At 45.1% G+C, this 18,209-nt stretch overlaps 1 protein-coding gene across 1 annotated transcript; it reads left to right on the plus strand.

Annotated features, from left to right (window-relative positions):
• Positions 1 to 49: 49 nt before the first annotated feature.
• On the plus strand, positions 50 to 18,156 carry RPS6KB1 (ribosomal protein S6 kinase B1). Its single transcript, XM_060283048.1, has 13 exons — positions 50 to 301; positions 5,863 to 5,912; positions 8,003 to 8,123; positions 8,367 to 8,435; positions 10,202 to 10,349; positions 10,502 to 10,559; positions 11,300 to 11,400; positions 12,549 to 12,639; positions 13,654 to 13,744; positions 15,121 to 15,228; positions 16,113 to 16,175; positions 16,711 to 16,788; positions 17,250 to 18,156. The coding sequence occupies exons 1-13, from the start codon at positions 230 to 232 to the stop codon at positions 17,532 to 17,534; spliced, it is 1,335 nt and encodes a 444-aa protein (XP_060139031.1). The 5' UTR covers positions 50 to 229; the 3' UTR covers positions 17,535 to 18,156.
• Positions 18,157 to 18,209: the final 53 nt, after the last annotated feature.

An 18,209-nucleotide genomic window follows, 5' to 3' on the forward strand; every position in this document is an offset into this window, starting at 1 on the left:
GCCGCCCCACGCTTGCGCAGTCCCTCTGGAGGGGAAGAGCCGCACAGGCGCGTTGAGCGAGTGGGGGAAGGTCTCCGGCTAGCCTGGGCGATGGCGGCCGTCATGGCGGCGCTCGGGGTTGCCGCTGCGGGCCCATGAGGCAGCCCTCCGGCCCTCACCCGCGCGCTCTCGCCACTAGGCAGCGAAGGGCGGCTCCGGCTGTGCCGCCGCCGCCCGCGTCTCCCAGGCCATGGCGGGCGTCTTCGACATCGACCTGGACCAGCCCGAAGAGGCGGCCTCGGACGAGGAGCTGGAGGAGGGGGTGAGGCAGGCCCGGCCCATGTGCGGCACGGCCGAGAGGAGGCGCCTCGGGGGAGCCCGGCTCAGGCCTTGCGGGGCGGAGGGCGGGGAGGGCGAGGCGGCGGAGGCCCCATTCGGAGGGAGGGAGGGAGGGAGGCGGGTGGGCCAGGCGAGGCCGCCTTCGGGGAAGGACTTGGCCGAGGGTGGGAGGCGGGCGGCTCTTGGGGACTGCGAGGATGGTTCCGTTATAACGGACTTGCTATTCCTGCATTGTACTAACGGCGTTTGCTGTTATCATTACGGCCTTCCTGCATTGTGCCTTTGGCATGAGCAGTAGGAAGAATAGCGAGAGTAGTAATAAATGCATACAAATCCGAGGTCGTGTTTTTGCATTGGGTTTGACACGTGTTGGTCTTACTATTTTTTAGGTTCTTGCATTGTGCATTTTATTATGATTATTATTACTACACTTAAGATGATCTAATAAGAATACAATAATAAATTATTGTTTCTGCATTGTGTCTGACACAGATCATTGTTATTGTTTATTGTTAAACTCAGGATTTTGATGATCCAGCAGTAATAAATTAATAATTATGTCACTGGTTATTATCATGATTATTAGGCAGTTATAGAGCTAGGTTGACTCGGTATAGGACAGCTTCCTATGTTCCTAGTGGCCATTAATACATTTTGTGGTAGCAAAAGGCACTTATTCCCTGTCTTTTTTTTTACAGAAAGCGCAGAAGCAGCTTGCATTAAGAACTCAGTAGTGATAAAGGTCCTGTGGCACCTTTCAAAACTTAACTGGTTTATTGCAGCATCCACTTTAGTGGGGCTGGAACTCACTTTGTCAGGTAATAGTTGCATTTCAATGAATCTGAGTGAGATGTAGTGGGCACAAGTCCATGAAAGCTGATGCTGCAATAAATCTGATGCAGTTCAGTCTTTTCCACATCTCCTCAGACGAAAGTCCTTTTGAGGTCAATGGGGTTTACTCTTAGATAGGCTAAAATCCTATAAGCACTTTATGGCACCATCCTAATCATGTCTATTCAGAAGTAAGTTCTTCTGAATTTAATGGGGCTTATTCCCAGGTTTGCAGCCTTGGTCTTTAAAGTATCACAAGACTTTCTACTGGTCTTGTTGCAACAACACATCATCTCCTGTGGAATTTATTACTAATGATAACAGTGCCTTAATAAGTGAACTAGTGCACTTATTATTAATGACCCAGTTAATCTTAATAGATGCTGCTTAGTCATGGGAGTGAGGAAATATGGGTTGGTATTTAACTAAGTTATTCCGAGTAGACTTATTTGAATTAATGAATGTGACTAAGCTAGGGCCATTAATTTCAGTAAGTCTGGTAGTTGACTACTCATTATTTTGCCTTTTACTTAGTCATTTTTGTGGAGTGAATTTTCAGAAACTGCTTTATTTTGACTTGCTATATTAAGGGAAGGCAAAATATAGTATGTGGTGATAAGAATATGCAGATACTGCTATATGTGGGAGAAGGGTTGTCTAGGAGGAAATGGATGTAGCTCTGCCTGATTAGAGCAGCCTTGTAACTTTTGAGGGGCACTCTTAATATCATGTAATAATTTTACCCATAAGAGGGACTGTTGAAGACAAGCAGAGCAATGCCCACCCTCTTTTATCAGTTAAAAGCAGGTAAGTAAAAACATTTTGCAGGCTAGAAATCAGTGTTCCTTGTGCCTCTTCTGCTTAGCCTGTTTGGTTGTACAGGAAGAAACTTTGTCTCCTGTTCATCCAGTGAGGCAGTGCAACGGATTGGCAATGGAGGGATGAAGTTATTATATATGCTGCCAGCTCACATGGTTTATATGCTGGAGTAATAGAATGGGGCTTCCTGTGTGTCCCTCAGCAGGCTGGTGACAGAGAGCTATGTCCCTTTGCAGTGTTTCTCTGCTAGACACACAGGAGCTAAAGCCTTTCTTGCACATCCAGCAGATGTGGGTGAGTGGCAGAAAGCATGCCTTGATCTGTCCATTGCCCATCAGCATACTGGGTTGGTGTGCTAAATGTGCTGAAGGTTGACCTGATTGTCTACCGTATACACATAGCTGGCTGACAGCAAGAGGGAAGGAGAGCTTTGTCATTCGCCCTCTTGGTCACTATGCTGAATGCATAGGAAGGCACATCACCTCTTGCACGTACAGTATGGAAATGCTTGAGGAGTGACAAAGCACTCTTAAGCTTCCACAGCCTGCTTGGTTTCAACACTGGGCAGGAAGGAAGCAAAAGTGTTCTGGAAAGGAGGCGGAGCCCAGGTTAACATTCCTAGTTGACTGTGGTAAGCCAGGTGAGTGGGTTACAAGCAAGGCTGGGCTTGGGGGTCACCTTGCTCCAACGGGGCTACTGCTTTTGTGTTTGATAAATGGGTGCTGAAGCACAAGTGAACACAAAATAATATCCAGGTGTATTCATTCCCTGCAATATACTCTGGATAAGGGCAAAGGATACTTGCTGTGTCCAGTTTGGGTTTTAAAAAACTTTTTCTTTTAATTTTCAAACCTTAAAGAACAAAAAAGTTGTCCTGCTAAAAGTATACAAGTCATCAAAAGAATAAAAAGGATTACAAAGGCACAAATCACAAAATTGCCAGAAATTTCAATTAATTTCTCCAAAGTCCTCCGTGTGTTTGGGGTTGCATGGGTCCAATTTCTCTTAGCAGCACATAGTTGACACATCAGTTTTTCTGCTAGTGCAACTGTCTTAAACATGAGTGTATCAAGAGACAAGACTCACCCCCCCACCTCCAGAATGCCAGTGCCTAACAATTTCTAAATGCACTGCCCCTATCAGGAATATTAACAGTTCATTGTAACACAAATGTTTATTAGATTGTTCTGTTATTTGCCAAGTCTTGTTTGGAGTGTTTGGGACTGTAATCTAATGCATACATACACTATTTTCAATTGGACTTAGTTCTGTGTAAACATGCCTAGGATCAGGCTGTGAGTGTTCTAGGCCTGTGGAACAGTGTTGCTGCTTTATTGCTGGCCGCAAGTAGTTGTCTTAGGAGACTTGTTGAGGCAGTGCATGAGTACTGGCTGTAGTTGAGCACAGCTTCCATGGTAAAGATCCAGCTTCCTTGAAACCTGACAAATATTGCAAGTTCCTAGGGTTCGGAGAATGCCGTAGCTCATTGGTAGAGCATTGCCATATCCAGATAGGACTGGAAGAGGGACTCATCTGAAATCCCAAACAGCTGCAATCTATTGATGTAGAGTAGAGCTAGACAGAGCTCTACCCTAGACGGAACTAGGCAGTACAGTGGTGTGATCCAGTATAAGGTAGCTTCCAGTTTTTCTTGGGTTATTCTGGAGAAGAACTTAGCTGCATCAATACAGTGAGGGGTGACCTCATTTAACCTTCTTGTGAAGGTCTGCAAATATTGATGCTGTTTTGTGGCACTGCAAGCTAGCATCTAAATTGAAGGTAAATGTTCTTCTAAAGAAAATGCTTATATAACACATCCTATATATACCGTATATATATACACACACACACTGACTAAGATTTTAATTAGTGTTTTACCTGAAAATACAGAATATCTGCTGTTACTTACTTGTGCCACTATACACTCTAAATGGTGTTTTAAAGCTTTTAAGTAGCGTTCTGATTTTGTAGATCAAAATCCATGTGCTCTGAGGTTGCTTTTGATCCTGCCATTGTTGCATGACAGGTGGTTTTATGCTCATCAGCCTGTCCTATTTTGTGTGTGTGTGCACGCACACTATTGTAGAATCATCTGTTCTGTCTGTCCATTGTCGTATATCTTTTCAAACTTGCCTGGATTAAATAGTCTTTTCATCTCATAGGTCTTCACATACGCAACCAATTTGTTATTATGCCACCAATGCTGTACACAAGTAATTTATTCCCATCTGAGGTGGATACATGGCCAATGTTCTACTTACTAACAGTAGTCTTAAGTGCAAATTGTTTTGCAAAACATTGGGCCCAGCAAGGTTTTCCTAGAAACCTGCTTCCTGACCCCTTCCTTTATCCAGGAGTCAACAGACCCTTCCTTAATCTCTTGGTTTTTTGTACTCCTGACAGTTGTAACTGCTGGTGCTAAGGCAGTAGAATGATGCAAAGAAATACAGTTGTACCTTGGTTCTCAAATGGAATCTGTTCCAGAAGTCTGTTCTACCTCCGAAAATGTTCAGAAACCAAGGCGTGACTTCCAATGGGCTGCAGGAGCTTCCTGCACTCAATTGGAAGCTGCAGAAGCCGCGTCGGACGTCCAACTTGCCAAAAAAGTTTGCAAACTGGAACACTCACTTTCAGGTTTGTGGCATTCGAGAGCCAAAACGTTCAAAAATCAAGGTACAACTGTATTTTAATTTTTGAGAGGACTGGCAGCAGTCCTGTTACCCTTGGTGAAGTGGTGGTGATGTCCAGCTTCAGACTCTCTAAAGGAAGAAAATCAATCCCATGTGAGCTATGCCAAGCATGGATTGTGGTGGTGGGCAAATAATATTAGTAGCTTTTTAAGCTTTTTAACTTTTCCTATGGTCTCTCCTTCATATGTGACACAGGTCTAGTTTTCACAAACAGCAGATTATAAACTTGTTTGGAGTATATGACACCAGGCTGAAAAGATGCTTCTCCATGCAATTTAAAAGAAAAATAGGCTGCAGTCATAGAAACATAGAATTGTATAGTTGCAAAGGGCCCTGAGGGTCATTTAGTCCAACCCCTGCTCTGCAGGAATCTCAGCAAAAGCATCCATGACAGATGGCCTTCCAACCTCTGCTTAAAATCCTCTAATAAAGGCCAATCCACCACCTTCTGAGGGAGTCCGTTCCACCGTTGAACTGCTCTTACCATCAGGAAGTTCATCCTGATGTTTAGTTGGAACCTCCCTTCTTGTAACTTGAAGCCATTGGTTTGGGTCCTACCCTCTGGAGCCGGAGAAAACAAGCTTGCTCCATCTTCCATGCAATATTTTTATAAACTCTCCAAGCTGAGCATCAGGGAGCCGAACAAGTGGAAGTTTTGGGGGGAGGGGGCTGCAGTGGAGAGGAGAGGGGAGTTGCCTGGATAAGAGTTCTGTTTGCATAACTCTGGCTCCAACCTATTAAGTCTGCAGCAGCCCTGGTGTTGGGGACCTAGGCATTGTCTACATTTTATAGTAAAGCAGATCCTGCTTTTCCCCAATACAGTAAGTTCTCGGTGGTAAAAACAGTTCTGATCTGTAGTGTCCAGAAAAGACCCATGTTTTAAGAGCTAAATTAGTGACTGTCTGGCGTTGTACGAAATTGGGTAGCAGTGTAGTTGGGTAAAGAGTGCTGATTCCCTGTGCTGTGCTTTGGAGGATTTGGCAGCGCTCCTGTAGAACTCTGTGGATGTTCCACAAAAACCCAGCATAGGAATTACCATACCCTGCTGCTGACTGTGCTTATGTAAGAGCTGAATGCAGTCTTGCAGTGCTGTCAATCCTAAATCCTGGGTTAATGTTTAAGCATTATTCATAGTTCTTTCTAAACAATCACTGTTTACTTTTCTGATTCTCCCTCTCTCTCCTCCCCGCTTATCTTGTTTTAGGGTCACTTAAGTGAAAGCATGGACCATGGGGGAGTCGTCCCATATGAGCTGTAAGTTTTTAAATGGAAATGTATCCTTGTCAATGGAAGAGTTGGGAAGGAAACAATCCTGTCCTAAGTGCTAGAGTCCAGGTAGCAATGCCATCATGTTTTGTTAGCTGTTCCTGCCTATGAAATTGCTCCTTGTGCAGGAGCTCGAGAGTGAACTATGCAATATTCTGAGGGCCCTTGAAACAGCTTTTGGTCTCAGTCTGCTTGTTTCTGTGCCTATATTCGACAGCTATATCTCCCAGCTGGTAACTACCTCTGTGTTAGGATTGCTTGTTGGAAGGAGATCTCCTTCCTTCCCCCTCCAAGGGACAGAATGAGAAAAAGCACACGCACACACAGATTTTCCAAGGAATCTGGTTAAAAGTTGAACCCAAGTAGTACTAAACTAAACCTTGAAAATCAGAGAGCTGAAAAAGGAACTCTGAAAGAGTGTCATTCTATCCATTTCCTTCTTCAGATCTATTTACTTTTTAAGAGAGCAGATGCTGCCCACTCTCACTACTTAGCGATCAGGGAGACTCAAAGGCTTTGTGGGCACAGGGGAAGACCTTAGGGCTGCCTTGCAGCCACAGGCACCACATTGTCAATCCCTGGAATAGGCTGTAAACCTAAGCAGGCCAATATCAATAATTTATTGTCTTAATCCAGCAAGAGCTGTTTCAGATGCAAAAAGAGGTTTCCTGTATTGTGTCCTACTTGCCGCAGTTGCCACGAGGAAACAACCTTTGTGGGCAGGGGGCTGTGGGGGGGTCTCACTTCCCTTGTATACAAAGGTATTCTGTCCTCTGCCGTTGGCATTGGCCTCTACAAGTTTCTTATCTCTCTTTCTCCTTTAAAACTAGTGCTTTCAGAGCACTATGCTTAGATCCATGTGTGCATCCTATTCAAGCATATACAGTGGTGCCTCGCTTTACGAATGCCTCGCACAACGAAAAACTCGCTAGACGAAAGAGTTTTGTGTTGCGCGAGGCATTCGTAAGACGACAAAATTTTCTATGACCGCCGCTTCGTCTTACGAAGCGCGGCCATAGAAGGCGGCAAAGGAAGATCAGCTGTCAGCGCGGGAAGCTGACAGGTAATCTTCCTTTGCCGGGGGGGGGGTGGAGCCGAAATGCAGTGGCGCGGTGGCTGCCCCTGCCTGTCTTCCCTTTGAAGCCACCGCACCGCCGCGCACCACCGGGGAAGACAGGCGGGAGGCGGTGGGGGGAGAAGCACTTCTCTCCCCCGCCGGCTCGCCGTGCACCAGCGGCATGAGACGGCGCTTCGGAGAAGGTCTCCGAAGCGCCGTCTCATGTCGGAGAAGGCAGGTGGGAGGCGGCGGGGGTGAGAAGCTTCCCCCGCCGCCGCGTAAAGCCGGCATGGGGTGCATTTTTGGAGGCTTCCGAAGCTGCACCCCACACCGGAGAAGGCAGGCGGGAGGCGACGACGGGAGAAGCTTCCCCCGCCGCCGCTTCTTGCCGCGCGAAGCCGGCATGGGGTGCAGTTTCGGAGACCTCTGAAGCTGCGCTCCATGTCAGGGGAGTCAGGCAAGGCGGTGGCTGGGAGAAGAGAGCTTCTCCCCCAGCCACCTCGCACACAGCCGGCATCGGACGGGGCTTCGGAGACCTTCTCCGAAGTCCCGTCGCATGCCGCCGCCAGTTCCCCAGAGCCTATAGGAACGCATTGATTAAGTTTCAATGCATTCCTATGGGAAACTGGGACTCACTAGACGAAAAATTCGTTACACGAATTGACCCATGGAACGAATTAATTTCGTCTAGCAAGGCACCACTGTAGGGACATCTGGATTGATGCACATGTGTTAGAAATGGTTTCATTTGCCTGATTTCAGAAATGTTTCATAAGTTTTTTTATTTAAAAAATACTGTGTTTTGAAAAAATGTATTTCTTAAATTAAACATTTCAAATTATTTAGAACTCATATCTGCAGTGGTCAGAGTTTGCATTCCAGTTTGTATTCTAAATAATACATTATCCCCCATCCCTTCCTGAGCACCTCACAGGGAGGCTTTTAGTTATATGCAGAATAGTTAAATGTACTTAGTATTGTTTTAAAGGCTATCCTAATTTTGATACTTTTTGTTTGTTAGTGGCATGGAGCATTGTGAAAAATTTGAGATTTCAGAAACTAGTGTGAACAGAGGCCCTGAAAAGATCCGCCCAGAGTGCTTTGAGCTGCTACGTGTCCTTGGAAAAGGTGGCTATGGAAAGGTAAGAAGTATGAGATGTGTGAGCTTCTTGAGAGATGCTATAAATATTGGGAAAAAATAGCAAATAAATATATGCATGTTATCTATAAGATGATCAAAAACAGAAGTTTTCTGGCTGGTTTGAAGTCAAAAGACTTGTCTCTACCGCTCCCTGGTAGTGGAAGAGCTTCAAACAGCAGCGCTTGCAGTGTCTGCTAACTCTCTTTTTAAAAGGCATCTAATTATTCTCCATTGTTTTGGACAGGTTTTCCAAGTTCGGAAAGTAACAGGAGCCAATACTGGTAAGATATTTGCCATGAAGGTGCTTAAAAAGGTGAGTTGGCTTTTGACATTTAGCTATTAAATAAGAGGGGCTGTCTTCAGGGGAAGAGATCATAGTTCAGTGGCAAGAGCTCATGTCACTGGCAGAGAGTCCTGGTTTTAATCCCTGACATCTCCAGGCTTTGTTCAGTTTTCCTTTATTAAAAAAACAGACCAGAGAGAAGCTGATGAGATGGAAGAAGAGCCTGCTGGATCAGACCAGTGGCCCTTCTAGTCCAGCATCCTGTTCTCACTTAATGCCTGTGGGAAACCCACAAGGAGGACCTGACCGCAAGAGCACTCTTCCCCTCCTGTAGTTTCCAGCAACTGTTATTCACAAGCGTTGCTGCCTCTGAGTGTGGAGGCAGAGCATAGCTATTCTTTCTTAGTCCGGATTCTGAGACTGGAGAACCTCCACTGGTCAGAGTAGACAATATCAACAACTAGTCCGAAATGGTGTAAGGCAGCTTCCTATAATCAAAACTGCTAAACTCTCTTCTAGAATAGAAACCAGTAACTAGTATGTCAGTTCCTGGGAATCGCCGGCGGGGGGGGGAGGGAGTTCTGTTGCTCTCAGGTCACGCTTGTGGGCCTCCCATGGACCGCTATGAGAATAGGATGTTGGCCGTGTCCTGATCCAGCAGGCTCTTCTCATGTTGTTATCTGTTAATCCCAAGGTTGCCAACATGGTGCGTCTGGGTATTTATTTATGCTGGCCTACAACACCCATCACTCCCATTGGCCATATTGGTTGGGAATGATGGCAGTTGTAGTCCAAAATGTCTCAAGGCCACCACATTGGCTACCACTTGTTTTATGAATTGGAATTGACTGTTTCTTTAATGACTTCGAAATTCTTTATAGGTTTGCGCATAAACTTTTGGACCTCTGTTTTGTTTTGAGAGCAAGTTACGCAAGGGGAGGTCTGTTAGATATATTTTGCAAGCCAGTATTCTTCTTTATGGCTTATCGCAGTATATCAGCATAGCATACTTTGCAGAGCCCTTTGACTTACATTTTTTAAAAGGTCGTCCAGTGCATATTAGTCTGTTGAAACCTAAATTACCGTACTCTGAACATGATCCAACTGAAGCGTACCACTTAGTCCTATTTATTTGAGGTAGAAGAGATTCCGATACACTTTTAACTGTGTGAGGAATCATTGATCTCATCACATGTTTCTTGTAACAATGAATGCAAAGTCCAGCTAAATGAGAGAACAATTGGAAGAGCAAGAAGAGGTGTCCAGTGTGTTGTCAAGTACCAGTGAGAAGACGCTAGTACTTTTTATTGAGAGCTGACGTTGACTTGCTCGTGGCAACCCTTGGCCCAGAAGTTTACTCTCTTGACTCAACTCAAGCATTATACCCAAGACAAGACTCCTGATGACACACTTGCATTTATTTGTATAAGTCTACGGTTTACTACCCCCATGTAAACAAGAACTGGAAACCCACTTCAAACCATTATTTGAAGGCACATTTCTTAGTGCTTATGGTAGTTTGCTTGATTGGTTTGAATATAATAGGAAACTTTGGCTTGTGGTGAAGCAGGGATTGAATAAAAGCCAGGGGGGCAGGGGCAGAGTGTGTGAGCCCAAGGCATGCTCTCCCCTCTTCAAACCATGTTTGATAGTTTATGTGTGAATTAGTCCTTTATGTTCTATTAACAATAGCTGATGCCAACAACCGATGGCTGTGTATTGTGGGATTGCTGACAGTTGGTTTCTGGTGCAGTCTTTAGAACGTTCTCTTTACTATTGAAGTCTCTCTTCTCTAGGCAATGATTGTGCGAAATGCAAAAGATACAGCTCACACGAAAGCAGAGCGGAACATCTTGGAGGAAGTCAAGCATTCGTTCATTGTAGACTTGATTTATGCCTTTCAGACTGGTGGAAAACTCTACCTCATCCTTGAGTATCTTAGTGGTAAGGATGCAACTGATGGTCAGAATGTGAATTCTGGTATTATAGCCAGCCAGCAGTGTGGGGTGGAAGCTTTTTCACATACTGTATATAGCAGAAAGATGACTTATTGTTTCTTACTTTTCTCCCTCCACTCCATGCCCATTTCGTTGCAGGAGGAGAACTGTTCATGCAGTTGGAGAGAGAGGGGATATTTATGGAAGACACAGCTTGGTAAGACAAACAAGTTCCAATTTCCGAGCCTCAACATCCAGGCAGCTTCCTGTGTTCCTATGTAAGGAAGTTTCTGGGAAAGTTAACCTTTGCAGAGTTGAATAATTGTTGCCCATTTTGAACAAACTGGCAAGTTTGGGTATTCTATATGAACCTATGTTCCTGTGGAAAATACCCAACAGTGTGTATCCCCTGTTTGGAATTGTGGAATAGTAAGTATTTTCTGTGTACACTCTGGGATGCTGGGAGAATCCGCCAGAATGCACTTGTTTCTGCCAGGAGGGAAGTGAAGTAAAGAGATTCAGTTCTTCAGCTTAGTAGCTGAAGGAGCAGAATTATGCTGGCAGTGAAATTGCAGGCTTATCTCAAAACTATGGTTTGGTGTGACGTCTGAAATGAAGAACCATTGTTTGTCACATCTGACAAGGCAGAACTGGAAATGGTGTTTGAATCGGGTGTGCAGCCATGGTTTGTACTGAGTGGTTTGGTGTGATGTCTGAATTGACAAACCATATGGCTGTTGCTCCCCCTCTGAAGGCTGTCCCACCTAGGGCCTGGGGTAGGAAGTGGATGGAGAAATAAACCATTTAGGTATCTTGGCTAGCCTGATCTTTGATTGGTTCGCATTCTAAAATTATGATTAGTACAAACCACAGTTTGGTGTGGTATCTTAATATTGAGCCACAGAATTGTGGCATTGCTATTGGCATTTATTTGTTAATGAAATTCTTGCATTTCAGCTTCTACTTGGCTGAAATTTCAATGGCTTTGGGGCACCTGCATCAGAAGGGGATCATCTATCGAGATCTAAAGCCAGAAAACATCATGCTCAACCACCAAGGTTAGTGGTACAACAGTGAGTTCGTATGTTGGCACATGCCATAGCTGTATAGTTCTGAAAGAAGGGTGGGAAACCCTCAGGCCCAGTGGCCAAACACTGGTCTCTCTTTCTGGCCTTTGGGATTCTCCCCCATCATACACCTTTCCCAGCCACATTCCTCCCTGGCCCTCCTCTGCAGCCTCATTGAGTGTTTTCGGCAGGCTGGGATGTGTCCTTGAACTTTTATAATGCCTCTTGGTTGCCTGAATCAAGGATAGAGAGGGGTCACAATTGGCATGTGACCCTCAAAGGTTGCCTTCTTTCCCTGTCAGTCCTAGCTAGGCTGGCAGTTGCAATCCAAAATCATCTGAAGGGCGGCAGGTTCGTGAGGGATGATTTAAAGCATTTCTCTTCAGCCAGAAAAAGCTTGCATCTCTGCACTTAGACCGTTCCTGCCTCCAGGCTTCAAATCTTTAAAAAACACAGAAGAGAAATGGAAAAGGGATTGGATGTCTTTGACGCGCCTCTCTTGTTTGAGCTGTCCCTCCCTGCCCCATTTTCTCAGACTGAATTCAGCCATTTGTGAAGTCTGTTTTGTTTATTTAGAACATGTTACCCTGCTGTTCAGCCAGAAAGGCTGCCAGAGTGGCTTAATGCTTCCCCTATGTTCTCCTGAGGCAGTTGGAAATCTAGATTATCTGTTAGGGCAAAAAAGGGCACTGCTCCTCACGCCACCCTCAATATACTGCTTGGTTATATATGTTATTTCAATCCTTTGAAAGCAAGCTGTATTCCACTAAGCATTTGAAGTCTCCAGAGTAATACCCTGCTAAGTCCTTCTCTGAGAAAGTCTGTTGATTTCAGTGGACTTAACATTACTTAGTCCATTGATTTCAGTGAGCCCGATCTGAGTTATGACTAACATTGGATCTCAACCTGTGGGGCATATGGGGTGGGGCTTGTGTGTTTTTCCTGTTGGGAATTGGTATAGTTACTAAGGTTACAGCTTTTAAATTGACTTACTTTATCTGCCTTGAGGGGCTTTTACTGAAAAACAGTTTATAAATTAAGTACTGTATGTTAAAATTTAAAAATGCCCAAGCTGGGGGTTTTGGTCTCAGATACAACTTGTTCCTTCCCCACTCCCCCCCCCCTCTGTTTCTTTTTAGGTCATGTTAAGCTGACAGATTTTGGACTGTGTAAAGAATCCATTCATGATGGAACTGTCACGCATACATTCTGTGGAACAATAGAATACATGTGAGCCCGCATGATGAAACAGAAAAGTATTTCTCTGGTCTGGGGGTAATGGCTAAATTTTACCTTTTAAAAACTTAGCTCCATATATGATGGGCTTTTCTTGGGTGAGGGGCACGGGGCTAGGCTGTCTATAGAGCTCAGGACTACTTCCATAAATATTTGAGACACTATATGTAGAGAAATCTCCCTGACACCATAGTACTGTAGAGCCATTCTGCCAGCTTGCAGTCTCCATCATTCCTGACCAGTTAATTTTGTTGGTGTGGCTGATGGGAGCTGGAGTCCAGTACCATGCAGAGGGAAACAGGTTCCCCACCACAGCCGAAGGGCTTTATCTAAACCATGTATATTTGAAAGAAGCTAGATTTTATACGTAACTGTAAATCAAACTCCCAGTGGATCAAAAGATGGCTGATAAACATTTTATGATCCACAAAACAAAGCTCCGTATATTTTAGAAACTTCCCTTGATCTGATTTTGTGTTATGAGGTACGTACATCCCACTATACACAGCCATGCAGTAACAGCTATCTTTTAATTTATGGGGCACAAAGCATGTAGCAGCTATGTGCTGATCCACATGTCATGAAAAGTGTGACATTCGTCTATCTACTACAAGCTTACAATGATATGGTGACTCCGAATCCCTAGATACAAGCCAAGTGCTGTACCTGGTTTTCATTTACTTGAAGTCAGTTGCAGGTTATTTTAGCAACAGGTCAGTTCTATGTTGTAGGAGAGGCTTGTAGTAAATGTGGATCCATACACAGTAGTGAAAAAGAACTTTCTTGTCTGGTTGCCCGGAGGCTGTTTTTACTCACCACAGGTGAGTGGCTATTTACAAGCCTTTCTGAATAGGGTTTTGGGGGGCAGGGGTGTGTAAGAATTGTACAGCAATACAATTTAAGCCGTATATGGGGCATCTTTGCATCTTCATTATGTTTCTTTGAGGGCAGGCTAATGCTATCTTCCTGTTCAAAATTTTTCTGCTTTGATTTTTCCTGTCTTTCTAGGGCTCCTGAAATCTTGATGCGGAGTGGGCACAACCGTGCTGTGGACTGGTGGAGTTTGGGGGCATTAATGTATGACATGCTGACTGGAGCAGTAGGTGCACATTTATAAACCGCATGCATTTCTTTCATTTCATGACCCTAGAGCAGGGTTTTCCAAACTTCTGAGTTCACTAGCCTCTCTTGATGAGCTTATAAGCAGCATTTATCAATCACCATTGCTAAGAATCAGAAAATGTAAAGGAAGAAGGAAGTAAAGCAAATGAAAACAATGATACCATCTCTAATGAGATGGATGGGCTTTTAAGTGTTCATAGAATCGTAGAATTGTAAAGCTGGAAGGGATCCCAAGGGTCATCTAGTCCAGTGCAGGAATCGCAGTGTTGCATGGTGGAATCATCTTATTAAATACAGAGGTTCTTCACTCACTGGCAGTGCTTTATGTCTGAAACTCCCGCTGAGCAAAGATGCTGTCACGTCTTTGCAAGATGGAATGATGGGTCAATTTACGCTTGGACTTGGAGGCAAGCAGGCCCCATTGCTCACTTGTATCTCATAAAAGTGATGGAAGTGGCAAGAGGAAAAGGGAAGGCCATATAGCTCGATAACCCAACATTGCAGAGGGTGCCAGGTTCAATCCCCATTGGCATCTCCAGGAAGAGCTGGGAGAGGCTGCCTTCCTGAAACCCAGGAGTGCCACTGCCGCCAAGTCAGCTAGACGGACCTAGGGGCTGGCCAGCTTTCTTATGGGCCCTAGTCATACTCAGAATAGACCCGCTGACATTAGCAAACATTAATTAGGTCCATTAATTCAGTGGGGCTACTCTGAGTAGGGCTTCCTTGGATGTGGCCTTGTGTTCCTATGAGAATATTTTGGTTTGCTGGGGGAGGGGAGGGGGTTGGACTGTAGATCTTTTGCTTTTGCAGGCTTATAAAAATTCCAGAGCTAGCTTTAATGGTGAGGTTAGATCTTTAGTGGTTATTCGCTTGCAAACTGCTTCATGCCCTCCTTACTGAAAACATCAGCCCTGTGTGTCTTGTCTGCTCATCCCAGCCGTTTTGTTAAATAGCATATGTGACGTCATCACTCCTGGTTCTCTCCTACCCCAGTTTCCCTTCATTGGCTGCTTCAACTTGAGTGGCATGTAAATGATCCACCTAGAGCTACCATTGAGCCTCGAGTTGCCTACATTAAAAACCAAACCAAACCCAGTGCTCTTCCCATTGTTTTTGCAGCCCAGGAATTGGGACTGGTTTTCTTGCTGTATTTCCAAAGCTTTAGACTTTCTTCAGAATAACATTGTGTGGAAATTGCTTTAATTAGGAGTGTGTGTTTGCTTTTCAAAATAAAAATATGTTAAAGCAGGAGTATCTATTTTTATATGGAATTGCATAATTGTGGTGCATAGTTCCTTATGGCCATCTCTCTCTCTTTTCTACCCCCCCCCCTCTGTCTCCCACATTCCCTAGCCCCCATTCACTGGGGAGAATCGAAAGAAAACCATTGACAAGATTCTCAAGTGTAAACTCAACTTGCCTCCCTACCTCACGCAAGAAGCCAGAGATCTGCTTAAAAAGGTGGGGATCTTAGCAGGGAAATTTGGGGCTTGTATCTTAAAGCGAGCCACAGACCAGTGCTTCCCCAATTAAATGACCTTATGTTGCATCCAACTAAAACCTTACTTAAGTAGACCCATTGCAATTAATGGTCCTAACTTAGTCATGTACTTGTGAGTACAGAGGGCCTGCCACTTACGCAAGGATTTGGTTCTGAGGGTCTGCGTGCAAAGCCAGGAACCCCTGTAACCACACCCCTGCAAGGCAGAGGGCTGCTTACCTGCATCTGGGAATGTTGCAGTAAGGCCATGGGCAACCTTCCCAGACCCTGGTAAGCGAAGAAGCACTTTCTTTACTGGCTTCTGGGATGCTCCCAGAACCCTCACATCTCCTTCCCAGTAAGGAAGGCGCCACCATACTTGCTGCACCTCCTTCCCAAAGCTATGCCGTGTGAGGGTTCTAGGACGCTGTCAGAGCCCTCCCACTCCCTTCCCAAAGCCCTGTAAGTGGGGGGGGGGTAGTAAATAAATGGAGAGTGGAAAGCAGCGAGTTTCCCCGGCTTTCAATTTATCTGCTTATTTTCCCCCACCTACGTGAGGTTGCAATCATGTAAGTAAAGCGAACACAAGTTGTGGTTTTACTGTATGACCAACCCTGGATGCTGCTCATTGCATTTAAGTCACAAGTCCTTTAAAAGAAAGGGTAGCTGAAGGAAATGCTTGCAGTCTATTTTCTTAGGAAGGAGGTACTTCACTAAGGAGCTGGAATGTTGCGGGTGAGTTTGCTCCATAGAGGATCCCATGTCCTGCCTTTGGCATCTTTAGTTAACAGCAGTCTGCTTCAGTATGCAACCCAGGCTTTCAGGGTCCCTCACTTTTTCTTAAATATATTTCCCCTTTTCTAAGCTGCTAAAGAGAAATGCTGCCTCACGTCTAGGAGCTGGTCCTGGAGATGCTGGAGAAGTTCAGGTACATTTTGCTTAATGCTTTTGCTGAACTGGAACACAAAGCTAGACTTTCTCCTGGGTTCTTTTTTTGAAGGACATCTGTGTTGTGATCTGGAGCATATTCCATAGAGACAGTGTTTGTATACTATTTGAAAGAAATGTTGGGCAGCTCTTACTTTTTAAATTACAAACCAAATTGTTTTGAACTGGTTTGCCATCCTGGCTTCCTTCAAGGAGTTTGGGAAACTAGTGGTGTAGAGCTGTGTGTGAGAGGGAGAAAATGCTGTCTGCCTCTCAGCAATTCTGGGGTCAGTGGGATGCATAAACAGCTAAAGGGAGCCCTGTTATTTCATTGCAAGTTGTAAGCACGACTTGAACCCCAACTGAGGGGAAAAACGAATGTGGCTTTCCTCCTTGCCTATGTTCATTCTCATCACCTTCAGCATGCCAGACAAGTTGACCTCCTTTGCGTTTGCGGATAGCTTAGGAAGCTTCCCCTTTGAGATCTTTTGCTCTTCTGGGTTGGTTTCTGACTGTTGTCTAAAAATGTTCCTTAGGGTCATCCTTTCTTCAGACACATCAACTGGGAAGAGCTATTGGCTCGGAAGGTGGAACCCCCATTTAAACCGTTATTGGTATGTATTGGTAATGCTTCCTTTGGTGCTGGATAACATTTCACATATGAACTTAGTATTTGCTTTGTGTTTGTGGGTCCAAAAGTGCCCAGGCTTCCCCCTCTGAATAATTATGGTAAGCTGTAGTGAGCACAACGATTATAATTTCCATTTAAACCAAATTCCTGGGTAAAGAAAACAGGACACATGGCAACTGAAACAACCAAATGGTCTAGCAGCAGTTCCCACTCCATCTCTCCCCTGGGGCTGCTCACTCCAGACCTTTGGAGACACTGAAGTAGTGACCCCAAAGGGGTGAAAAGAGTGCTGTCAGTGGACTGCCCCAAAAGGGGGGACCTCTTCAAATAGTGATTTGTCATGAGGGAGTTTTCCTGCAGTTTCTTTTATCTGCCATTCTGATGGATTTCAGTCCTCATCTGCTATTAAAGGTGTTTTGCTTGATAATCTGTTATTTTGCAAAGCAATCCGAAGAGGATGTGAGCCAGTTTGATGCAAAATTTACCCGCCAGACTCCTGTCGATAGCCCTGACGACTCAACTCTCAGTGAAAGTGCCAACCAGGTCTTTGTGGTAAGTTGGAGTGGGGCTAAGTACTGGATTGTTGAAAACCAACAGAATCCTGGTCTTCAGGCTGCAGGGAATGTCAGAAGGCCTGTTGAAGGGTGCAGACATTCTGGAAGAGAATACGCGCTCTCCCACTGCCAGGCCTCCTTTCTGAAGCCTGGGCACGCTCTGCATCTCCCTTGACTAACTTAGAAGGCTCAGTTTCCCAATATCCATTGCTGCTTGTACCTTATTCTGATCTGCAGCTGGTTTTATGGCGTGGTATGGGCCAGGGATAAGGAGCCTGTGGGTGGTGTTGGACTCCTTCCATCATTCTTGGACCATTGGCCAATTGGGCTGCAGGAGCTGATGGAAGTTGAAATTAATACAGGGATTTGGGCAACAGCTGTCTGAGAGCTTCTGAAAGTTCACAGAACTGCTGCTGCAAAGAGAGATGCCTCCCAGAGGCAGCATTCCCCTGTGGAATTTATAGCTAGAGCTGCTGCAATAAACAGCTGTGCAAGCCTTTGGGAGGCAGAGACGTGAGAGAGGATCACAAGAGGGAGGGAAGGAAAGAAAGAGGGACAGAGGCCAGTGTTGCCCGTGGTACCATTGACCATCCTTCAAGGCACCCCTGGGGGCCATGGCACACTGGTTGAAAACCACTGCTCTGACCAAAGGCAGTTTTGATGTCCATGCATGTTCCGGTTAACAACCCACATATTGGTTTTATCTAGATGGCTAGGATTTGGGGGGTGGGGGTGGATACTGGTTCTTTCAAGTTCTGCTCCTGTCATAATACAGAACATTCATTTGAATTCTTGGGGGGGGGGGCTGGACTTGGCAACAATTATTTCCCACCATCTAGGGTTTCACATA

The sequence above is a fragment of the Zootoca vivipara genome, chromosome 15 (genome assembly GCF_963506605.1).
Source record: "Zootoca vivipara chromosome 15, rZooViv1.1, whole genome shotgun sequence".
NCBI classification, from domain to species: domain Eukaryota; kingdom Metazoa; phylum Chordata; class Lepidosauria; order Squamata; family Lacertidae; genus Zootoca; species Zootoca vivipara.